The sequence below is a fragment of the Scomber scombrus genome, chromosome 11 (genome assembly GCF_963691925.1).
Source record: "Scomber scombrus chromosome 11, fScoSco1.1, whole genome shotgun sequence".
Classification (NCBI taxonomy): Eukaryota; Metazoa; Chordata; class Actinopteri; order Scombriformes; family Scombridae; genus Scomber; species Scomber scombrus.
The window spans coordinates 11,842,553-11,867,905 of record NC_084980.1 but is presented as its reverse complement, the minus strand read 5'-3'; the positions used below and the strand labels follow the sequence as shown (position 1 = coordinate 11,867,905).

General features: G+C 41.3%; 2 protein-coding genes across 3 annotated transcripts; both read right to left on the bottom strand.

Moving 5' to 3' along the window:
* Positions 1-169: 169 nt before the first annotated feature.
* LOC133990174 (segment polarity protein dishevelled homolog DVL-3-like) lies at positions 170-15,717 on the bottom strand. Its single transcript, XM_062428346.1, has 15 exons — positions 15,144-15,717; positions 13,123-13,192; positions 9,049-9,164; positions 8,271-8,389; positions 7,611-7,743; positions 6,813-6,903; positions 6,589-6,658; positions 6,166-6,305; positions 5,500-5,576; positions 5,238-5,305; positions 4,946-5,095; positions 3,384-3,515; positions 2,776-2,943; positions 2,456-2,659; positions 170-1,012 (listed from the first exon to the last, which is right to left on the bottom strand). The coding sequence occupies exons 1-15, from the start codon at positions 15,302-15,304 to the stop codon at positions 654-656; spliced, it is 2,058 nt and encodes a 685-aa protein (XP_062284330.1). The 5' UTR covers positions 15,305-15,717; the 3' UTR covers positions 170-653.
* Positions 15,718-17,053: 1,336 nt separating this feature from the next.
* On the bottom strand, positions 17,054-25,349 carry copb2 (COPI coat complex subunit beta 2). Of its 2 annotated transcripts, none has more exons than XM_062428344.1 (22): positions 25,247-25,349; positions 24,677-24,814; positions 23,920-24,006; positions 23,447-23,573; positions 23,154-23,302; positions 22,839-22,985; positions 22,358-22,457; positions 22,087-22,229; positions 21,715-21,914; positions 21,509-21,619; positions 21,112-21,200; positions 20,914-21,020; positions 20,577-20,720; positions 20,280-20,410; positions 19,831-20,038; positions 19,567-19,677; positions 19,223-19,437; positions 18,982-19,120; positions 18,545-18,682; positions 18,289-18,366; positions 17,929-18,114; positions 17,054-17,677 (listed from the first exon to the last, which is right to left on the bottom strand). In XM_062428344.1, the coding sequence occupies exons 1-22, from the start codon at positions 25,247-25,249 to the stop codon at positions 17,582-17,584; spliced, it is 2,847 nt and encodes a 948-aa protein (XP_062284328.1). In that variant the 5' UTR covers positions 25,250-25,349; the 3' UTR covers positions 17,054-17,581. The 2 variants fall into 2 exon arrangements, with proteins under 2 accessions (XP_062284328.1, XP_062284329.1); XM_062428345.1 differs by lacking the exon at positions 17,054-17,677 and having other exon boundaries at positions 17,971-17,989; positions 18,024-18,114.
* Positions 25,350-25,353: the final 4 nt, after the last annotated feature.

Genomic DNA, 25,353 nt, shown 5'->3' with positions numbered 1-25,353 from the left:
TTTTTCCATTTCTTTCTCTCATAAATCAAGCAAACGTTTAAAAAGTCTGAATAAGGTTAACAGTTAGTGTTCATTTCAGCTTTCTTTCAGGGTTTTTTTTTTCTTGTTAGGAGGTCAGCAAGTAGGAATTGTAAGAAACGAAGGAGGGAAGAGGCTTTTTCTTGCTCAGTTTTGACGTGGACAGGGGTGGGGGAGGACAGAGAATGTTAGATAAGGAGGGCAGAGAGGAGGGAAGAGTGAAAAGAAGAACAAATGAAAAACATCCATGTAGAAAAGCGCTGAGTCATCTCCCACAGCTGTGTTGTTTCCACCTTCTCCCTCCCCTCGCTTGCTCTTTTTGTCCTCACACAAACTCTTCCCCACCGAGGAGCGGAAACTGAGAAAGGCGCTTTGGTTCCATCTTGAGCGAAGGGGTTTCTTCACTGAAGAAAGTATGGCCACTACTACTAGGAAGAAAAGCACAAGAGAGGAGGAACATTTTCTCTCAGCAAACACAACAGGATTGGTTCCATTTCTGCTTTTAGGAGGTCGAGGCCTTAGGTTACAGCTTTTGCAATCTTCACTTCCTCCTGTCCCAGCATGCCGTCCTTCTCAGCCCTGTAACGACATGAGAAAGCCCAATCTGCTACTCTTTGATCGGCCTGTAACCTGTGTCACATCACATCAACGAAGAACTCTCCGGCGTTGCCAACTGCCATTCGCAGGGACTGCCGTGAAGCAGTGAGCTCAGGCGGCACAGTGGCAAGCTCCCTGCCTGGTGGGGCGCCGGGGGCAGCTGTAGACAGATGTGGGGGCTGGGGAGGCAGGCCAGGGGGGCCGTAGACAAGGCCGGGCCCATAGGCTATTAACTGCGAGTTGACGCTTCGGTGGCTGACAGAGCTGCGGACACTTCGCTCACTAGGTGGAGCCACCGAGCGCTCGCTTGGAGCTCGGTGGCTCCTGATCTCTGCATCGCTGCCACTACCGCCAGATTTCCGACCCTCGTTCTTGCTGCAGTTTGAACCACTGCTTCCTGTGGACAGAGAAGAACACACAGTGATAATTATCCATGTATCATGTTCAAACATTTTACATATACCATTTAAGTCAATATGAGTCACCAACATGAGCCGCTCACTCTCATCCTAGTGAAGTGAGGCAGGCAGTGCTGACCCAGTTTGTGGAAGACTCTCAGGAGAGCTGCATGACTAATGCAGGCATGGTCACGGAGCATTCACTGCGTCTCACAGGCCAAACAGCTTAACTGTTACCGAAAGCAATTACATATTTTAATTTTATTACCGCAAAAAGCCCTCTTGTTTCTTCAGACAAACTTTAACAGTTTTTATGATTAAGATTAAATGAAACTTCCTGAAATTCTGGCAAATGTCCTTATTGCCATCAAACCCACACACATAAAAAGAGGAGAGAGATAGATCTTAGCACAAAACTTGAAAGCTTGAGAAAACTTCATCACAAGTGAATCACATCTTACAACAACCCCAACACTGTGTTCATATGTTGTATGTTGCTGACATGTAAATCATTCAACCATACATTCACGGTATGGTAGTGTGCAACAGCAGTGTGCTAATCAGGACAGTATGTCTGAGATGTTGTGTGCAGTCAGTGGGCTCAGCTGTTCTCCATTGCGTAAGCAAACTGCTCTGAAACCACAATGTCTGTTTTTCTATTTCTACATGTTAAATAACATGTAAATGAGACAGCTTTGGAGTGGCTGGAAGAAACTGTTTTTTTCCCAGTTTCGACAGAGCCACGGTATTTCCTTCAAGACTTTGAGGAAAGCTAAAGTCAACATGACCCTTTTCTGTATTGAAAGAGCAGACATGAACTGATTAACCTTCTCATGTGTCTCTGGATCAAGACAGCAACAGGAAACAAATCTACATCTAAGAACAAGTATTACATAAGGAATTCAAGATTTTGTTTTTGTACTCCCTCTGTGCAAAGTGCTTTTAAAGTGATCCTTTAAGTCAAACTCTGTTACTGCCGGACTGAGAAGTGGTTTGTAAACAGTCTGCAGTTTGATCCCCCATAAAGAAACAGCTGTAGCTTACATTGACTCATGTTAGTTACAATGACTGTGGTGGTGACAACTTTCCACTATTTTAATGTCGATCTATCACACTTTGTTTTTGCAAAACGACAAGTGTTTTTCAATGTATTGAGAAGTGGAATATGCCGCAGTTTGAGAAGTTTTTAAGGACATTTTGATACTTTCCATCCAATTAATTATAACTGAATTAAAGCTGATCAATTCCTCATGAGACCTGTATGAGGCCAAATTTCAAGTCTGTAGAGTTGATTGTTTGATACTCTAAAGACAGATCTTATGTGGGATATATGGAATTGGTAATACTCAATATGGTATAAAATACAATCCTACTGACTTCTCTTCAACATGTGTTACATACTCTGATGAGAAATGCATGAAGCATATTCAGGCTGGACTCACCACTGTGCTGGCTTCCTGCACTGCCAGCGCCTGGTCCACCGGGGAAGGGCTGTGACAGGTCGTAAGGGTGAGGAATGGGGAACTGGTAGGGCAGAGCCATGGGCCAGGGGGCCGCCCCTGGGTGTGGCAGAGGGGGCAGAGTGTCGTGATCTGAGGCTCCCCCACTGGAACCGTCATGGTCATGGAGAGACAGGTGGGTCATGTCTGAAGGAGACAGATAAAGAAACTGATTTAGGCATCCACATTAGCACCCATTGTAGGATTGATAAAGTTTAGCTTTTTGAGATTTTAGCTCATTCAAGACTTCAGTGTCCACTTACTGCCGCAGAGGTCTCCAAAAACGTAGTAGCACTGCTCAGAGAAGGTGATCTTGTTGACGGTGTGTCGGATGTAGCCGGCCTTCAAAAGGTTGCTGGCGTATTTTCGGGCTTCACGGCGATCTGAGAACCCTTCAACATGATGGAAGAGCCAGTCCACCACATCAGAACCTGAAGACCCAAAGACATGCATTTTATTGTGAATTTTACAGTCTTACTTTGACATTTTATGACTAATTCATGATACAGAATAATATCGAAAATTGGGATTTGAATAATCTATGTCTAGATGTGACATTTACTTGTTCACAGTTAAAAAAATATGCTGTGAGGTGCAACTTGGAAAAATAAAGGAATAATACTTGAATGGATTATTTGACTACCATCCAATTAATTAAAATTAGTAATGACGTTTGATTTAGCCAACAATTTACAATTCTGAATTGATCTAATAGGGTTCATTTCATCACTTTAGTGACATTGCGGAAACACTGACAGTCCCAATCTAAAACTGAACAGAGCAAATGAAGAAAAGAGATTAATAGGTGTGCATATTGATGAAGGAAATAATAATATATGCTGCATCATGAGGTCTGCTGTGATAGACTGACCGATAAATGCATTAGCAATGGTGATCTTGAGCCACATCCTGTCCCGCACCTCCAGACCTGACTCTGGGCAGGCCATGGCCTTAGCAACTGTTGCCATGTCGCTGTGTATGGAGAGGTGGAAGTCATCGAATCCTGGGAGAGACCAGAGAACATATGTTCCAAGTTAACATGTCTGTCTGAGATATTTGACACACACACACACACATATATATATATAAAATGTAGAATCTTTGTTTCCTACACTATTAAAAAGGTGCAGCACACTGTACCGTTAACTGGACAACTAGAAAAATAAATGTTAGTCTGTTTTAAGAATTTGCCTCAAATAACATTTGGTTTTCTGTGGTCAGAACTGTAATTTGACCCGTGCTATGTCTTGATCTTTGATTTGGTCTTGATCTTTGTTTGACTTGGACTAAAACCGGTCTTGACAAAATCCAAGTCTGAGCATAATGAATTTAACGTCCTCCCTAGAACACAATTACAGACTCAGATATTATCTAACTTTGATTTTTGTTGCATTCCAAGATGAGAAGTGGTTAGGGTTGAAATTTTCTTTCTGGTGTACCCATTTCTCCTTCAACGTGCCTCATCAACTTCCACTTCAGTCAGTGATTTCATACATTTCACATAGTGCCTCAAGACAGTCCCCAATAAAACGGTGTACATCTTCTGTTAGGAACACTGTGTATGTGACAGCTTGATTTGGTTTTAAAACATCGAAAACATTTTTCAGTATTCAAATAATGATTTCTATCCCTATGTTAATGAAGTCTATTGCAAAATAGTGAGTATAGAAAGAAGCACTTGTTCTGCTTTTTAGGGGCCGACACAAACTGAACTCGGGAACGCAGAATGTTTTCGTCTTTTTTAACCTTGCTGTAGCTCTTTTGAAAATAACTTCTGGCATCAACACAGTTGGCCAATTCTCTGAAGCATTTAAATAAATTACCATTAAACTGACCCAAAAAAGCAAGGTACACCAGAATTAACTTTTTTTTTCTCCTACCAGTGTTTAACTGATTTAGATTTCAGAAGCATGTGATGAGGTGAAATTTATGTTCTGTATGAAAAGGAAAACCTCAAAATACGTGAATCACATCAATGTTGGCCAAGAAAGTGTTTCGAGAGGGGAGATTCTTCCACAGAAAGAAAGAAAAACACTTCGCAGTCCTTCCAAAGATTACAGGGAAGATGAAAGTGGTGAGTTATGGCTCCGTTTTGACAAGTGTTATTGAGCAGATGGAAGCGAGATGTGAGGCTGAACACAGTAAAAGCTGGAACACAGACTGGTCGCTGGAATGCAGCAAGAGGGCAAGGCAACTCTTAACACAAAGATTTACTTATTTTACACATCTGAGGAGGATACTGATATTACTGCATTTTTGGAGGGTAGGGGGGGTTTCCATGTTGAAAAAAGTAAAACTTAAGAGATATCACAGTACATTGTGCATTCAAAGCACCATGAATGTAGGTTGAAGGCTGCAGTACATAAAATTGCCTCCAGATTTTGATAAAACCATAAGCCATAACAAGCAGCTGCAGGGTGTGACAGGACTCACGTTCAGTCTCGGGGATAGAGCTGCTGATGGAGGAGCTGGTGGAGGTGACGGTGCTCATGGAAGGGCTCATGCCATATGCAGGGTATACCCCAGTCATAGCCGCAGTATGCGACACCCACGCAGCTGGATCAATGGGTCGGATTGGCTCACCTGCATAATGAAACAGAGTAGGAAGTTAGTGTTTGTGATCTTACAGTAAAATTCAAAGCCAGAGAAACATCCACGAAAACAGAAAGCTCAGTGAATCATTGTTGAAATGATACAAATCAAGACAAAAAAAAAAAACACTCACTCCTCGGCAGAGCAAAGCAGCTCCGTGGGTTCGGGTCCCAGCACTTGGCCACAGTCAGAGTAATGGGACTGGTAAAAAACAGAGACAGAGTTTACACACAGACATTTAACACTGACCTAAAATAAACAGGATGTCTCAGCTTCAAGTTTACTAGGATTCTGTTATGTCTTTGCTTTGCAACCTGTGTTTTATGGAGGGATATTTCTATTTACTGCTGTTAAAGATGCTTCAGTGTATCGGTGTGTGCCTGTTTGCAACTCACCCTGGCTTGTGCACTATGTCCCTCAATACTCGAACTGCATCATCATTGCTCATGTTCTCAAAGTTTATGTCGTTCACCTACGGGGATTAAGAAAAAAAAAAATCAATTCAAATGATGACAATCAGGAATGGACCTAAAGCTAAATTGTTTTCTGTAATTTCCTCAAAGTCAGTCCAATAAATCCCACTACACTAATGGAGCTGGCAGTGTTTCAACATGGCGTGCAATATTAGATTTTAGGAGTGGGTATTTAAGAAAGAATGAAAATAGAAATCACATTAGAGCCACAAATACAGCTGACTGTCCAATAAAGTAGTCACCTTGTCACACTATGTGACACAAGAAGGTTATAATGTGATTGAGATAACACGGTGAGAGGTGGGAATCAGATTCAAATAAAGTGTTTCATGGTAATCTTAAATCACCTGTTGAATAATTATATACTGCAACATGCAATCGTGCCATTTCAGAAACACTTTTTACATTTTTACACATGGTCTTTTGTATAAAAAAACCTATGATTGCTCTCACATTACCAAGTCCTTTCACACACACACACACTTTCCTGGTCCAAGTCCCAGGTATGCACAGACACACATTTTTTTCATCCTCTGTGCGAGTGTATGTGTGTCTCTCTCTCACTCACAGACTTATACAGACACACACCTGCAACAGCATGTCTCCGGGCTCTATGCGTCCATCTGCAGCCACAGCTCCTCCCTTCATGATGGAGCCAATGTAGATTCCTCCATCTCCCCTCTCATTACTTTGACCCACGATACTGATGCCCAGGAAGTTGTACTTCTCTGTGAGGTAAAGAGGAGCACACAATATGTATTCAAGAGAGTATTACTGGTTGAGTGAGTTAAGACAGGAAAGAGTGTAATGACCAGCATCAATAAGCAATGAATCATTTACATTTGTGTATCTTTCCATCTTATGAGAGGATATTTTTAAAACTCCAACATTATTCAGTTATGTGGCTCAGTAAATGACTGTATAGACTTTATTCAGAAAATCAGGAGGCTCTGTTTAACCCTAAATCAAATTTCATTCACCATGTAATTTCCACAAGGCTGAGTTACTTACCCATGTTGAGGGTGACAGTGATGATGTTCAGAGACATGGTGGAGTCTGTGATACTGCTGAATGACGACGACTGGATGGAAGAGCAACGAAAAGTGGGATTAAACAAAGAACTATGATCAGAAGAATCTCACACTTTAAGTCACAAACTGGTAAGATATTTTAATAAAAGAAGTCTGTGGCTGATTTCAAGTCCTGTATGTGCAAGTGTGCGTGTGTGGTCTCACCCTGTCCATATTGGAGGCCTTGGGTTTCCGTCGACGACGGCGGTGTCGTCTCATTAGACGAGATGAGCTCTGTTCAGTGGAACTACTAAACCTAAGAAAAAAACTTAGATTTTTAGAAATGATGCATGGGACATTGGCATGCTCAAGCATATGAGTTACGAACAAATTATTTATTGCCATATGATTATATAACTAAAGAAATGATACCACACTGTACATAACATAACCTGTAAAGGTTAACAAACCATGAGAAATTATAAAGTGGATAAAAATACCTGGGCAGAGACAGAAGCTATTTGTCCCTGAGTAATTTATCCAAACATCAAATTTAAACCTCTCTGTTACCTACTTAATAAAAAGCACTTTAACTACTGAAACCATAATGAGGGTGATGCCTGCCAGGAGTCAGGACCAACTGTTTATAAAACAGCATCCACTTCATTTTGAAGCTATGACCTGAGTAACAAATCATCAGCTGGCACCAGTATGTAGACATTTTGCAGAAGATGAAGCTTGATGAAGCTTTGATCTAAAACTATTGGGGCTGCAAACACTGTGGAAAAACATCCTGAAAGATGCTTGAAGACTGAGAACAGCAGTGTCTGTTAAGCGGGTTGCAGATAGTTCTACGACTCCTGGAGGGAAACCAGGGGGTAACCGCAAAAAACGCCAGACAATTAGACTGTACTAATCTCTGCCAAACTCCCATCAACTGTGATTCCAGATGCATTCCTCAAGCCTTTTCTCACTGGGAACTGCAATTATGAACAAGCTAAACAGCTATGCAGAGCATCTGACCTGCTGGTTGCGTCGTCATCTTCTGAATCAAAGCAAGAGGTGGACTCCAGTTCACTGCTCATGAAGGATGAGCAGCTGTCGTACTCAGCGCCTCCGCGTCCCATTCCCCTTGAGTACCCATTCTGCCTTCCACCTGCAGCAGCAGACAGCATCAGAATGACACATGTATACACAAAAAGTAAGAATTTACACAGACATAAAAAAGACATCCACAAAACTAGAAATGTATGTGTACACATTTTTTCAAATCATGTCTGTTCCTCATTTATCTGTGTCTAAAAATGATATATTAGAATACTATACCAACTAAAAGAAAAACACAAAACACTTCGTTAACTGTAGAGCAACTACATGTTTTTCTGAGTGTGTCATGACGTTTCTTTCCACTGCAACACTTTTAATTGTTGCACAAGCCTGTGCACATTTAGCTTTGCTTACAGATTCATACTAAGGAGGGCTGCATCACTTTAGTCTTAGTGTACAAACCACCAAATCAGATTTATGCCATTTCGGGACACTCATTGCATTGAGACATGCATGAAAAACACTGGAGTTTTAGCTGCCAGATGAATGGAATTTAAGCTGTGAAAATGATGGAAATACAGCTGATATGCACACTATCATAAAACAAAAACATCATGAGTCAAACCACTTTCTGACCGTGGTCGTTAGTGTGTTTCCGTCGTGGCCTCTCTCTCTCTCTCTCTCTCCTCTGCGACACCATGGAGCCGGTCTCTGTGTCGTTGTCCAAACTGTCCCGACCGCTTGCTGCTTTCCCACTTCAGACAGCGACAGTGCATAAAAATACGAGTTAGGACGAGATAGACAGTCTGGTTTTACCATTAATTACACAGCATCATTATCGGGGCACTTAAGCTCATTTACCAGCCACTAACACAAATGTTTATGCTCGGTGCTTCTTGCTAATCACATTACAAAGTGTGTTAAGTAGACTGGCAAAATGCAGCTGAGGTCAGTTGAATGCTTGGCAAGAATCGTAATTGTTGTGTTGGTCGACTTATTTCTGTCTGGTGAGATTTCATCTTCATTACTATCATGTGTCTTCTACATACTTTGCAGATTGAACATATTGCACTTAAAAATATGAAAACTGGCAAAACTGTGACAAAAGTATTTAACATCTAAAAAGGATGACGACAGGAAGTGTGATTCATAGAAATTAACCATCCAATAAAAGGTAGATGTTTTTCCTCCTAGACGGTCACAAGGTGTCATTCTTTTTCCATTCAGTTTGCCGTTTCCCATGTTACTACGCTTATTAGGAAACACAGAGGGACTCATTCAAGACACAGACACTGAGCCAAACACAAAGTACGCATGGCATCTCTCTCTTTTCACGCACACCCTCAGAGTCAAACATTGCGCAAAACCTTTCTCCTGCACACTGAAAATACAAAACACATGCACATATACTGACTGGTAGGAAGGTGGTCTGGAGTCTCCGATGCCCCCGGTCCTCTCCAAAGGGGGTGCCTGCTCTAAACTGTCTGCCACTGAGCCTGCGTCTGTATGGGCTCCGTCTCCAGAGACCAACTGTGGACAGACGGAGTTAGGTCAGTCGGAGGGCTGAGACATACACTCACACAGAAAAATACACAGAGAGACACAGAGGAAGTGGGCTGCAGACCCACGTCAGAGCAGAGCTCTCTCTGCTGGGTTTACACTACACACTCAAGAGCTGTGTGGTATATTCTGCTATAATGTCACTGCCATACGGACTTATAACATATATATATGACAAATTGTAATTTCAGTATACAAATGGATTGCCAGCATTTGCACATAGTAAATAAAGCTATGGCAACAGGAATAAGCAAACCAGCTGGTTTATCCAAAAATAAGAAAAAATTTGCTGCTGTTTGGGCTCCTTCAATTTAAAGTTTTTTCCCGCTAATTTCCTGCTGACAAAAGCAGAGCCGTCCAAAGGCAGCTGATTCAAAGAGTTGAGAAATATAGACCCTGTGCCAGGACTTGTGGTTTGTCTACCTGGCGGCTTTAGTTGCCAAAGTTACAAAAGTGTGGGAAAAACTGGCATCTGATGGTATGTAACTGTGTTTTCAGGGGAAATTATATGACTGGTAATTTTTAACATTGGCCCATTCTTCCATTTAATTTTCCGTCATTTGTTTTTTTTTTTTTAACACCAACACATTCAAAGGAGCATGTGTCCTGCCTGCCCAAGATCTTTTTTATTACATTATGCTGTGTATCTCGAGTTGTACCACATTTTAAATGTTGTCTGCATTAAAAATGAAGCATGGGTTTGCATGATTTGCATAAAAGAACAAGTTTAAAACAACATGAAATCAGTGTGAAACTGTCTCCACTATTAGCAGGCAATGGTTGGTTAAGCAGTTAAAACATGCTAGCTGTTTATGTCATAGCTGGGCTATTAATGTCTATTATTCAACCCCATATCACCATATCACCACCCATATCAAGTGTGCTGTATCTGTTAGAGTCAGTACAGAAATACAACTGTTTGAACTTGAGCACAGAGCAAAGAATCTTCTTTTTTCACTTCATGTTTGCAGCACATATATAATAACATTTTACATAAGCATCACCACATTCATCAAGTTAATTGTATTGTAGATTTTATTTTATACATAAAGGGTGCAACTGACTATCACTTTTTTATTAATGGTTAATCATTTGGTCCATAAAAAGTGAAAAGCAATTTATTTCCCAATCTGAGCAAAAGACCAAATCCAAAAAGATGTTCATTTTACTGGGATGTACCATGGAGAAGCAGTAAATCCTCATATTTGAGAAGCTGGAACCTTCAAATATTTGGCATTTTTGCAGGAGTAATTTAAAGGATTTTTTTTCCCGTCAAATGATTAATGGGATAAAATAGAGCTTGGACATACCAAAGAAAAGCTGAACTTTACACACTTATTTATTTGCACCTGTCCAGATATGCTGCTAAAACCATATGCTTTGAAGGGTGGACAAGTGCAAAGAGTAATGGCATAACAATGCTGCTTGTTGCGATGCTTATTTTGTTTACCTTTTTATCCAGTTTATACCATATATATTGTGTATGTTTTATTTGCAGTTTACAGGAAGTCTGCCCAGTGTGCACAAATCAGAAACATGTATTTGATTTTGACAGCAGACCAGCTGAGGTTCACTAAGATTAGGTATAAAAAAAATAATTACATAGACAGAATGTGTTTGTTATCTGACTATAAAACATAGCGGGCCAGACTGAGCAAGCTGGCCTGTTGTGATGATGTGATATGGTGATAACAGCCAGACCCTTGGACCCCAGAGATCAATCAGTCAGGTCATTGAAACAACAGATGAACAGTGGAGACAAACAAATGGACACACTGCAACAGAAATAACATTTCATTGTACATGGAACATTTCAGCAACCCCCGAGAGATAACATACACTCACACACACGCATACATGAAGAGAGGAACTGGCTCTGAACCACTGCCAACCAAACCTCCACACAGTCTAATGAAAATGACCACAACAGAGGGACATATCAGGACGAGCACTGTGGGTGATACACTCAAACATCTAGCGATAACACTGTGTTGATGACTCTCAAATAAAATCTATAATCATAACCACGCTGTGTGAAATTAACCAGAAGCATCAGCTCTTCACATCAAGACACAGAACACTCTTTCTCTAAACTTTATTCTCCTCTCCATGTGAGATTCAATCTTCTTGTTAGATGCCATGCAGTGAGGCTCTTTGTTATGGAGTATTTCCTCCTATCCTGTGATTTCACTTGCTCTTAATCCAATTTCAATGTAGAGAAGAGAGGAAGGGAGGCTGTGCACCGGCACCAGATGTCTCTTGTGTTGTGGAGACGGGAGAATTTCTGCTTAGAGACTCTTCGTGATATACTGCATGCAAGTACCTATTATGTACAGACAGTGACAAATTGAAGGAAAAACCAGCATCAAGTGTCTTAGTAAGCTGTTGGGCCACCACGTGCTGCCAGAACAGCTTCAATGTGCCTTGGCATTGATTCTACACGTCTCTGAGCTGGACGGGTGAACAACATTCTTCTAAAAGATATTCACTCGGTTGGTGTTTTAATCGTGTTGGTGTCGGTCCAAAATCTCCTAACTGGATTGAGATCCGATGTCTGTGAAGGCCATAACATATGATTCACATCGGTTTCATACTCATCAAACTATTCAGTGACCCCTCATGCTCTATAGATGGAACATTGTCATCCTAAAAGAGAACACTCCCATCAGTATAGAAATGTTTCATCATAGGATAAAGGTGATCACTCAGAACAACTTTGCATTGATTTGCAGTGAATCCTCCCTCTGAGGGGACAAGTAAACCCAAACCATGCCAGCAAAATGCCCCCCACAACATGACAGAGCCACCACATCCTGTCACTATAAGGGTCAAGCATTCCGGTCATGAATAAGGTGATGGATGACTCATCTGACCATATCACTTTTTTCCACATCACTTGAGACCAGTGTCTATGGTTTACACACCATTGAACTTTCAAATGTGCATTCATCTTTCTAATAAGAGGTTTTGGCACTCCAACCTCATTATAATATCCCTCTGTATGTAATTGTCAATGGTTCTTACTGACACAGTGGGATCACGTCCTGCATTGACATTCTCAGTCACCTGAAGAAGAGTTGCTCCTGTTTCTTCTCACTTCACACTAATGCACGAGCATCATAGTCATCAAATGTGGGCTGTTGAACACAATTTCCAACCTTATTTACTGATGTCTTTCCCATAGATCTAAATGCAGATGTCACTTTAGTCATTGTTCTTATTGAAACAACAACCAGCTGAGCAGTCTCTGTGACTGAACCTCCTGCCATCATTGCCCCAACAACAAAGCCTGTTTCAAAGTGACTTAGATCTTTTCCTCTTGCCATCTTGATACAAAATCAGAACAAACTGGGCCTGCTCAGCATTTTTTATACATGTCGCAGAGCATGATTGGATGGTAATTGCTTAATTGTACCATGAAATGCACCTGTGTGGAAGCATCTGCATGTTTCTTCATTTAACTATTCCAAGTTTTTCCTTTAATTTGTCACCTGTCCGTATGTTTTGACTAGCTTGTGTGAGGATGTGAAATTGCCGGAAAACTAACGCAGTTCAATATCTTAAAAGAGCTTAAAAATACAACAGCAGAATGTTTATGTGTATGTGTTTATGTGTATGTGTGTATGTATGTGTATGTGTGTGTGTGTGTGTGTGTGTGTGTGTGTGTGTGTGTGTGTGTGTGTGTGTGTGTGTTGCTCCAAGGATCATTATGTGACATTGACACACAGATGCATAGGACATCTCCCTGGAGACAGAGTATGGTTGTGGTCACTGGCCAACAGATGGTAATCATTGTCATACATGCATGAACACAATTGCAACTCCAGGCACAGACAAGCCAAAGGCGACAAATAAAAAGAAAAAAACAAACAAACAAACAAACAAACAAGAAAAAAAGATTTCACTCCTGGAGGTTTTTTGAACCTACCCATGACACCACACGTCCATTAAAGCAGGGCAGCTTTGCGTTGTCGTCAGATATTTCCTCCTTTACTACCCTGTAAAGAGAACAAAGCTTTGTTTCAGTAAACCTGCACTGACACAAAAGCACTCTCAGGGGAATAAAACAAGAGGCTGCATTTGAGGGCAACAAAAACGGGCAATATTTCCATCAACCAGGACAGACACTGACAAATGGGACAACCAATGCTGATTTAATAGTGCCCTGTCTACACTATGGTTACACACTGCCAGCCACAGATTTACAGCCTTAAAACACTGTGTATAGAAAACATCTGTGCCGATTATCGTCTAACGAGAGCACATCAACAAATCCCTAAGTGTTCCTCAGAAGACACAACACCTCCTTCATGACCTCTAGGCGATTTCAACATTAAACAGATGGCTAATCTAAAATGTAGCTAAGGTAGAGAAACAACTAATTTAACACTGAAATTTGACCTTTTTTTAAATTGTAAGTCAGTCAGTCAAGGTTTTACACTTTTAGACCTAATAGCATTATTCACCAAAATAATCATTGTCCAGTATTATCAGTTATCTTGTATTGTTTTAATGCTATGTGGTGAAGCCAAAGATGATTTTCCACAAAGTGATCACTTAAGTTCTTAACTACTTGCACATACAAGGGATATCAACACAGACCTGGAAAACCACTCAGAAGACAGCAACTTTGAAGTTAGCTTCTACATCATAAGCAATCATTGGTGTCTGTAAATCCATCCAAGTCTTCCAAGAACCAAGAATTTCCAAAAGGAAGTTCTTAGTTGTTGGGAAGTTCATGCGAGGATTTCCTACACCAACAAAGCTCTGCCAATTCAATTTACCCATTTCAACCAAGTGAATTTAAAGCAGTTTTCCTGTCAACCAATCAATCAATCAACAGATTACTCCATGGCAAGAATCAGATGTCAGATGATACATCAACCTTGTCAAACAGACAAGAGGACAAGTCAGTCCTCACTTGCATTTAGCAAGTGCCCCAGACTGCTGCTGCTAAGGATTAGTGTGTCTTTTAGAGGAGAAGGAATAGTGGTGGCCACTGAGACTTTCTTTGAGACTCTTGATAAAGAGTTTCCAGTTTCTATTCCTGTCTGACAGGTTGCTCAATCTACAGCAACACAGTTTTGAGTAAAAGTGTCAGTGGTTTATTTACAGACTATCCCTCCACTCCTCAAACCATGAATAGCTGTGGGTCCTTTCAAAACATGCCTGTCCCACTTGCAAATGTGCAGAAGTTTTTGCCCCACCCTGGTTTGAGTTTAGCCAAAAACAACTAGGGAAACCTGGCTGAAGTGTTTAAAAATAGCACATTTCTCCCCTTTTACTCTTCAGAAGAGACACTATCCGGAGGATAGTGAAATGTAAAATGTCTACTTTTCCAGCCATGTTTTAACACAAAAGGACCATAAAGCTGCCAGAGTGATGAACAGGGCATTCCTGTGTCCAACTCTGCATTCCTCAGGCTAATAGACAACAACAGCAGGGGCCTGCTGGACTCACTGACTTCAACTCAAACTGTCCCTTTACTTTCTGCTGTTATGCTGTTAGCACAAGCTTTCAATATATCTGGCAGCTACTGACAGTTCACAACTGCTTATTAGCGGCGTTGTCGACTAGTCCTGTTTATATGTTATCTAAAACAAGTTAAATTGCCACTCAGGACTTTCGCTAGTCTTCACGAAACAGCCAAACACCAAACTTGGTCAGACAAAGTCAAGGTACAGGAGGCATAAGCTAGCCCCACAAGCAATGTAAACAAACGGGGTCGGGACGCTGAACAGACCTGCTAACGCCGCTAGCAGCTAACAAAGGAACTGCAATGCAAGGAGCTAGCTGCTGACCGAGAGCCAGGTAGCGTTAAAACTGATGACAAGCCAGCTGGCGGAGGTAGCAACTAAGTTACCGTGAATCTAGCTGCTCTAACGCTGAGAAAACACAAGAGTGACACTCCGAATCAGTGTTAAACACGATAAACCCGTCAACAGTTACCCGAAGTCATCGTCCATAGATTTGAAGAAGAATTTGTAATTTGGTTTCTTGAGGACGTTTTTGAAGTCTGCTAGAGTGACTTTGTCCGCCGGCACAGACAGTTTAACCAGATACGGTGTCTCCTGGTCGTCGAGGTGGTAGATAATTTTGGTCTCCCCCATCTCGGACTGCGGCTAAGGCGAGGCAGGCAGGGTGCATCAAGCCGAGGGCCTGGCAGGCTCCCTCTCGGGCCCCGACTCCCCGTGGCGCTGGCGGCGGCTGTGCCGTGGTCCTCCCGGCTCTTCCTGGCTGACCGACTCGCTGCGTAGCCCTGGTTCTCGTCTCTACGCCAGCTCGCTAACCTTGCGCCTGCCTTTCAATACAAAACAGCACCTTGCTCCTGCGCGAAGGTTCCGAACACTGAATCGCGGTAGTTCCCGTTTGTATTAAACTTCTGATATGCTTTAAAATGACTGAAAAACTGTTAGAAAATGCAGGAAAGATCAGCAATCTTGGAAGCGTCGGTTTTCCCTTCTCGCAAGCTGCCAAGCTCGGTAGTTGCACACGAAACTGCACAAAATCGTCCAAGCCTGTCTCGAAGGGCCCCCATCTACAGGAGAGGAGGAGAGCTGCAGCTTTGCTCTTCTGCTGCAGTGCATGAGTCAACAGAGGCGGTCATACGCACAAGGGCAGGAAGCCCCTGCAGGCCAGAGGGGCCACCTTCATTTGGCACAGAATATTGAATTATGTTTCATTGACGGCTGCAGAAACCTTAATTACAAATATGAAAACACATTTGAGAGTTCATTGGCTCGTAAACCATAGACGCTGGTCTACAGAGATGTGGAAAAAAGTGATATGGTCAGATGAGTCATCCTTCACCTGATTATCAGCAACACCAAAAGAACAGTACAGGCCCGACCCCTACAGTCAAGGGTTTTGGATGACCATTTTATGCTGTGGGGGGCATTTTGCTGGCATGGTTTGGGTCCTCTTGTCCCCTTAGAAGAAAGACTCACTGCAGGTCAATGCAAAGTTGTTCTGAGTGATCACCTTTATCCTATGATGAAACATTTCTATCCTGATGGGAGTGGTCTCTTTCAGGAGGATCACTGAATGGTTTGATGAGTATTAGAATGATGTGAATCATATGCTGCGGCCTTCACAGTCATCAGATCTCAACCCAGACGGGAGATTTTGGACCAACATGGTAGACAGCATTCTCCAACACCATAATCAAAACACCAAATGAAAGAATATCTTTGAGAAGAATGGTTCAGAGATGTGTAGAATCAATGAATAAGCACATTGAAGCTGTTCTGGCAGCACATGATGGACCAGCAGCTTACTAAGACACTTAATGTTGATTTTTCCTTTAATTTGTCAACCATCTGTGATAAACAAGCAGCAGTTAATTGCTTATTTGAAAATAAATTGGTGGTGATGTTTGAGGGAAGTCAATAGACCACCTAAACCAATCTTTTTGTCTAAAACCACTTACAGTCATGGGAAGGCTACAGGCTCAACATGCACTGGGAAAAGCACCATAATAAAACCAAGCCCGCCCCCAGTCAGTCTAGATCTTCTTGGGTCTGTGTGTGTGTACAGACTGTCTTTAATTTACTCTCTTCTCTGTTGTTTTGCACCTGTTGGGAGGTGGACATATTAAACCATTACGACTGTATGTATTATCTGTACATATACTCTGATAATGTTATTAATTTCACTTGTGTTTTCCTGCTTTAAGTCAACCGTGTCTGCCGTGAAAAAGATTCATTCGTGTCAATGATAGGTAAGTTTAAAAATGGTTAGTTGTAGTAATAACTACTTGCTAAAAGGTCATTTTGGTTGCTTAATCCTACTCTTGAAAAAGTGCATTTGATCCAATTATGCTTTTTCTGGCAACTAGAAAAAATACAATCTTGTTTTATGCAGTTTTTTTTAATACATTAACAATATTTATATTTCATCATGTTCTGCCCTAGAATGCTTTTAAAGATTCTGGATACGCTTGTAAAACTTGGTGGTTAAATCTTCAGTAAGGAATGCTCTTAAGCCAAATTGGAATATTTACAGCAACCGCAATTTATTGGACTTAATGAATTTTGATTTGCCATTACAGACAACACAAAGCAAACAGTAAATATAACATATTGCTCAATGCACAGTTAGTGAAAGGCTCTCAAAGATCAATAAATGGTGTAGAAAATGGAGTCGGAAACAGACATGATCTGTCTCCTTTTCTTCTGAGAGTAAAACATTACTGATAGAATCATCATCATCATCATCATCAGAATCATCATCATCATCTACTCAAATCCTGCCACTGCAGTGAGAGGACATGACAATATAATATTTTTACGTACAAATACAAAAAAGGAAGGGAAGGGGTGTTTGGTCTCTCTCTCTGTTTTTAAATAAGCTCTGACGAGTGCTGAGGAGCAGAGTGGTAGAAGGTTTCAATCATCTAGAAAGTCGTCATCCAGGTTAACGTCTGTGGTGTCGATGTCATCTAGCTCCATGTTGTCCAGGTCCACTTCCAGCTCGTCCAAACACTACACACATGGAGACACACAAAGGAGTGAGCATAATTTTTAGTTTGAATAATACTTATTAGCACTTATTTTATGCAAACCACTAGAATTGGTATTGTATATTTATATGAATTGTGTGATACAAAAAAACCCTTCTCAATTAGAGCACAATCTCCAGTTAAAGTACTTGATTAATTGTTAATTCATTGTGATTGAGAAACAGAGTCCAGTAAGAATCTCATCATGTGTAAAAAGCTGAAGACAAGTCCCACCTTATCTTTTTGTGACTGCGTCTCCTCCTCTTCGTCTACCTCCTCCTCTTCCTCTACTTCCTCCTCCTCCTCCTCCTCCTCCTCCTCCTCCTCCTCCTGTGGAGTAGGAGCTGCAGGTTCAGGCTGTGAAGGCATGAAAGCTTCAGGAGCTGCTGCCACTGAGGTGGACTCCTCACTATCCTGTGTCTGCCAGACAGAATCAGCCAGGTAATGAATATTTGAATACAACTTTTATATTGTTTCATCTAGCATCTATTGACTCCTTTTCTATATCATAAAAAAAAAACCAATATCTAAAAATGATATGTAATCAAGTTATTATTGAATGTCAACAGAAAATGTTGGATACTGTAGGCAAACCTTGGTGACAGGAGGAAGGAACGTTCCTTTGGGCTCATATCCCTGAGCCTCCTCAAGAATATTCCTGTCTTCATTGAGCTGAAAAAATGAAATACAGGAGAAAAGATGATAACACAGCTTTAGACATATTGGTTTTTTTTTAGGATGGCCTTCTAGCATTTTACCCAAAAAGTGATCATTGGTTAAGGTGTAGAATTATTCTCTATTGACAACAGAACTGTCCCATTCGTCTATTTCAAACACACACACAACTCACCGTGACCAGAGGATAATCTTTGGCTGGCCTGGTGGTGCCCAAGCAGCTCTCTCTGAGGTAATGCTCAGCTGCAAAGGCTTCCTTCAGCCCAGGGAACAGATTTTCATACTCTGTAGGGTCTGCTAAGGACTCAGCCGCCTACAATGAAAATAGGTCATGTTCAAGAACAACAGTAAGACATCCACACGGCAACAAAATACATTTTCAGATCAAAAGATTTGTATTCTCTTTTTAAAAAGGCAAAATCTACAGTCGAACTTTCTGTCCAAACCATTTGAGTTGGGTAACACTGATCCTATAAATCTAAATAGTATCTTTAATCGCAAACATAGATTGTTTTTCCAAAAGTGGCCAAAAACTAGAATTCTGAGGTCAAAATCTTTGCTGTAACAATGTTGTTTCTATAATTAATAAACAACCCCAGGAGCAGGACTGACCTTCTGGTTGACTTTGGCCAGGTTTTCCCTCCACAATTTGACCACACGGGACACCTGGCTGGGCAGGTAGGTGCGAGCCAGGAAAGCAGCTTCAGGTAGTCTGTTAGTTTTGATCAGCAGCTCCAGACACTGATCCAGTCTGCGGACAAAAGACGATACAGAGAACAGTTACACTGGCAACCACATATTCAGTTTACCCACCATTGACAACTCTTTTCAGTCTCATACACTTGGTACTTACTTCCCCTGCAGGAAGTAGGTCATGAAGGCCACATTGTTCTTTCCATCTCTCTCTGCCCCCTCAGCCAGCTTGCCCACCATGGTTGCGTTGCCAGAGGCTGTGGCAAGGAGAAGCAGGCCGCCGTAATCCTGCGCGTGGTGCAAGCACTCCTGGGCCAACCCGAATTGGCACTTACTGATAGCTAGCTCTGCTAACTGCTTCCACTTCTGCTCCGACTGTAAGGGTGAGAAAGACAGCAATGAGAAAAGGGGAGTACTGTGTTTGTGTTCATTTTTAATGTAAATATGAAAACTATAGTGGATGAAAGGGAAATGAAGGGGTAGAGAGCACAAACAACATCTTACCTCTGCCTCCACAGCCAGCTGGTAGGCGATCTTCAATTCTCCCAGCTGCAACGCCAGCTCAAACCTGTGTTCAGGGTCTGTGGACACAGCCAGTGCCTGCTGCTTGAAACCCTGAGGAGACAAAGAAACAAAACATGATATTAACACAGAATGCATGTTCCTTTTGGCTTCTTTAACTCTGAGTATCTTACCAAAAACATATTTTCGGTCACTGAAAATATGCCCTTTAAATTTTTTACAGTCCATTTGGTGCCATTTCCTGACCTGTTTCTCCAGGAAATGGGCCACTCTGGTCCGCTGCTCTTTTGGAATTGTGGGAAGCACCTTGTCGGCCATTCCAAAGTCCCTTCTCATTACGGCAGTCTGGTATTCCAAGACAGACACCAGCAGGGAGTAGCTGACAATATTGAGCTCTTTGTCTCCCAGGTACAGACGGTCATCTTTGGGTATGTAACCCAGCAGGTACATTGTTCTGCATTGAGAGACGGCAGTAAATTGTGAGGATGCTGCACACTTCACAGCAAACAAAACACTTTCAAAGCTTAGCATCTTTTTTTTAAACTTTATATACAACTGTAAACTGATAGATACATTTTTTTTTACAAGGATCATTTTGCTTTAGATACATGTACAACCTTAAGAGGGTTAGAGATAACAATTTATCTGAACAACCAAGTCACCATTAAATTCAAGCCAAAACTCTGTATTCTTACCTGTCCAGGTGAGCAATTGTGACAATCTCTCCTCCTACATAATAGTTGAGTCTGTTGACAGAGCTGGTGTAGATGAAGCAGTCTCCAACCCAGAGTCCAGTCTTCACAATCTCCTGGATCTCTCCCTGGACCTGAATAACATTAAATCAACAGTAAGGGTATATATATGAGATATTGGTTTATAGCACTCTGTTACAGTACCTAACCTGAAGACTGAGTATTGTTATGACTGCATGGTTACTGTATCAAATACACTAAAAGGAAGGGACGTGTATACATCCATATCCAGACACTCACCTCAAATGCATCCTCAATACCATCCTCTGTCACTCCTTCATTGTTCTCTTGGGAGGCGGCTACTTTTTCTGACATGTAACGCAGAATGAAGAAGGACTCCTCTGTAGCGATACAGACCAGCTCACCAGAGTCTGACCAGAAGATCTGCAGGTCGAGGTGAAGGTAAGAATCAGACAAAAGAGTGAGGTACTAGTTAGAAAACCTACTAAATTATTTACATATAATACAGCTAACACCCAGGTTACAGTAGCAAAAGAACTGGCAAGATTAACGACACACACTATGTTCAAAATGTGTGGATTGAAATACCTGAATATGAAAAGAAAATCAATCTTACATGTTTGGGCTGGATCTCAATGCGGCGGATCAGTTCTGTGTTCTCCCAGTCATAAAATGCCAAGCCATTCACTGACCTCACCCCGAGCAAGAAACCTCCATTAATCCCTGCAGGGACAACAGGAACACATCCAGTGAGGAAAACAGTGAGAACAACTTCCAAAACCAGTAATCTGCTATAAAACAATCTTCTTATTACCTTCAGCTCCAAAGTCAGGCTTAAAAGATTTCTTTTCTTTGAAATTCTTGAAGATTTTGACAATACTGTTGCTTTCTCTGATGGCATATCTGTTACAAACAAGAAAGTGTGGCAGTTATTTAATTAGTAGGAGTTAAACACAAAGTGGTTTCACCCATTTATAGGAAAAGACACATTTTCTACAATCCCTTGGCACTGTGAGAACTATAATTGAATGTGATGTCTCACTCAAACACGATTGCTGCAATTCTCTAATGTTCAGTGTGAAGATTAATAGTTAATTTTTGCATTAGTACAGATTTTGCTCATGTATTTAGTGCATAAACTTTGCTAAACTCAGAACAGATTTTGTGAACTACTACAAAACTAAACCTCTCTTTTCAAAGTGAATACTTACTCAGAAGAGTCATGTGCCCAAACAAACTCCTGTGCTGAGCCAAAGCTCTTATTCCTCAGAGCCATTGCAGTGTAGATGATATACTCTCCATCTCCACACACCACAACAAACCTAATGAGCACAAACACACACAAATGAAACAGAGCTCCTCTAATTGAAAATAATAGTGTGGTAACAAGTCAAACACGTGTTGAGTATATGCATACCTTCCATTCGGGTTGTGCTGGATGGTTTGGGGGTAAATCTCACAGCTGCCCATGTCTTTTACAGCCAGTGGGAGTCTCTCTCCGTCCTTGATCTCGGCATCACCCATTGCCTTTAAGTTGGCCTGCTGAATTTCGCTGTGTTTGGCCCAAATGATTTTGCCGTTGGTGTCCATAGACATGGCCGGCTCCTCACGACCCACCTATAGAGCAGAGGGAAGCAGGAAAGAGAGGTGAGGGGGAGAAAGACAAGAGGATGTAGTGTCTGATTTGTCATGCTATGTCTTATATTTGTCATCTTTACAACTTCACACTTTTTGTAGTGAGGGTGAAGTGAAGAATCAAATTTGCAGAATTACTTGTCCTTGTACTCACTTTGATGATGATGCTGCCTTCATCATAGCCCAATGCCACATTGTTGGAGCCCCTGAGACCGCATACACACCACACTCGCTCCATGCCATAGTTCAGTGTGCTTTCCAGGCGGTAAGTGCTAGAGTGCCAAATACGCACAGTACCTACAGAGGGAAGATGTATTGTTTCAAAAACCAAATATTAGTGAGGCTTTGTGAGAGATCTAGTGTAGGATGTAGGGTAGTGGGTTTTTTTGTTTGGGGAGGAAAGGATTAGTGATATTCCTGCTCACCATCCTCGGATCCAGTGATAATGATAGGAAGCTCTGGGTGGAAGCTGACACAAGAGACATTTTGAGCGTGGCCTTCCAGAGTCTGAACACAGGTCTTGTTCTACAATGGAGAGGGGAACAGAGTTGGAGCAGGTTTATTATGTGCACATATAAATGTTTGCTAAAGGATGCCCACAGCTAAGAAGAGGCGGAGCAATGAGGAACAAACATTCATATTAGCGCTGGCAAAATTGTTCTACATCAGTTTTTTACATACGTTTTTTTAACTCAATTATCAGATCTTTTCAGAGAACAGAAGTCAAAATGTTGGGAGCATTAAGGTAGGATTGTTATTAGAAAGACCATCCTTCAGATGGAAGTGAAGTCTGTGCCCTGTGGCCAATGAATTCCAATGTCAGTACTCTGTGACTGACCCTGATCTCCCTATAAAGGATGTGAATGAAAATAACAGAGTAAGAAATGCAACAATAAGGTTTCTAACCTGATAGTCCCAGATTTTGACTTGGCGGTCATCAGCCCCTGATATAAGGTAGGGCTTGTCTCCTCCACTGTAGTAGTCGATACAATTGACTCCTTTCTCGTGACCCTCCAAAGTGAAATTGGGAGACGAAGAGCCAAGCTGCCAAACCTGAAACAACACAAAAACATGATATAAAATAACTTTCTTTCATTATAAATGTGTAAGGAATGCACAAGATTAATCTATAGACTTTGACAAAGCTACAGTACAGAAGCTGAGTGTCTGGTAAAGTTAGTAGCAGTAAAGGTGACAGCAGTAACACCAAGTGGTTCCCACCTTGATTGTCCTGTCCAGGGAAGCGCTGGCAAACTGATTATTGTCCTTGGGGTTGATGACAATCTGCATGACATAGTGAGTGTGACCCTCAAACACCTGACTGCACGACCACTTCTTGTCCCAGTCCCATAGCTTGATCAACATGTCATCTGCACAGACACAGAAACATATTCATGCATATGTGCATACAGAAATACATGTGGATTTGAGGAGAAATTTGAGTGTTTTGTGATCAGTGAATCAGGACAGCCTAGAGTGAAACCGATTGTCACTTCAAGACTTTACTAGCGTACCGCTGCTGGTGAGGATGTATGGCTGGGTTGGGTGAACAGCGATGCAGCGGATGTAATCAGAGTGGGCCTCAAACATGTGGACCCGCTCCAAGGTGTTGTAGTTGAACACACGGATCTGCATATCATCCTGTGCAAAAGGAGAAAAGAAATGTTCACATATTTGTATAATTTACACCGTAATCTTTTGGAAGGTTACACAACTGAATCAGTAAATAAAAAGAAAAATTCAAAAGCATTATAAAATATGCTGGTACCAGTTATTTGAGTCAAACACATGGAGAACACTTAAAGCAAACAGTGTGATGTGAGGTCACGTCATTTTATAGCACATGGCCAGAGAATAGTGCAACTACAATAAGTGAAACTTCTTTAAGCTTATAATCTCTTTATATTACCAGTTTTGATAACGCTGGTATAATAGGAGATCACTGTCAGAGTCCTGGTCCCAACACAAACACTTAAATGTTACTCACCGCTCCTGTGATCACCCAGTTCTTCCTGGCCACAAATTTAGAGGCTCTGACAGGAAGATCACACACCTCAAAAGTCTTCACTAGGGTCTGGAAAAAAGAACATTATTGACCAGGTTAAAGTTGATCTATTTTATGCATTGTCACTACTCCACTTTGCTGTTTTTATTTAATGCACTGGCCAAGTCATTGGCATGCAAACATTCTTAGTAATGTGCAAAAGTTTTGGGCACTCTAGATGTTGTGATATTTGTAATAATGTAATACCATCAGGGAGGCATTTGATCTGTCCCAAATTTATTCTGCAGCATGACAACAACCCCAAACATAGCCAGAGTCATAAATAACTACCATATACAACACGAAAAACGACAAATCCAGCAACATATAATATAATGACTCACGGTATTGAGAACACCATTAAGTCTGTCTAGGATTACATGAAGAGACAGAAACAAGTGTGAAGCCTAAATCCACATAACAACTGTGGCAAATTATCCAAGATGCTTGAAACAACTGTGCAGGTGTAAAAAGATGAACTGATGCTGTTTTAAAGGTAAAGCATGGTTGCACCAAATATGTATTTCATTTGGGTTTCTTCTCTTTACTGTACTTATATCAAGTTAATTGATAAATAAAACTATTCATGACATTGATTTTGAAAGCATCTTCAATTTTAGTGCCTATAGCCTTTTTCACAGTAACGTTACTCCTGTATAATGTCACCTAGCGTAATAGGCCCAGTAATGAGTGATCATACCTGTGTTTCGTGGTTCCACACACAGACACTGCCGTTGTACAGACTGGCCAGCATCCATGGCTCAGTGGGATGAAGGTCCACACTCTTCACTCGATCAGACCTGGCTGTCAGCCTCCGCTTAATGTCCAGCCTCAGAGGCTGAAAAGACGGGGGATATTAATGTCATTTCTCATGCTGTTTAAAGTACCAGTGAGTGGCTTCTACATGGCAGTTCAACATTAATTATGTGGTAAAAGTCTCTGTAATATTAGCAGACACGTAAACGAGATGGTCTACCTCTTCGCAAAGACAAAGTAACCATTATCATACTGACATTGACTGAGGAACAGAGTTTCAATAATCAGTTACTTCTATATCCTATAGTAATTCACTCGACAACATAAAGCAAACAACCAAAGTTAGAAATGTTAATATCCGTTAGCTAGCTTACTCAAGCTAGTTAGCCGCTAAGCTATTTACAAGAATGGAGTATTATTTAGACCTTCACTGAGCATTATATCATAAATTAAGAGACTCGGAAGACATATACGTAAACAAAATATGTTCCGAAGTATTTAAAATGTTTCTTACCATGTTTTATCACCGTGTTGTCGCAATAAGATCAGATAAATGTGTTTTAAGCAGGGGCAATCGGGTTCCAAATGTTGCGATTTCGGCGAACAGTGCACTGGATACTG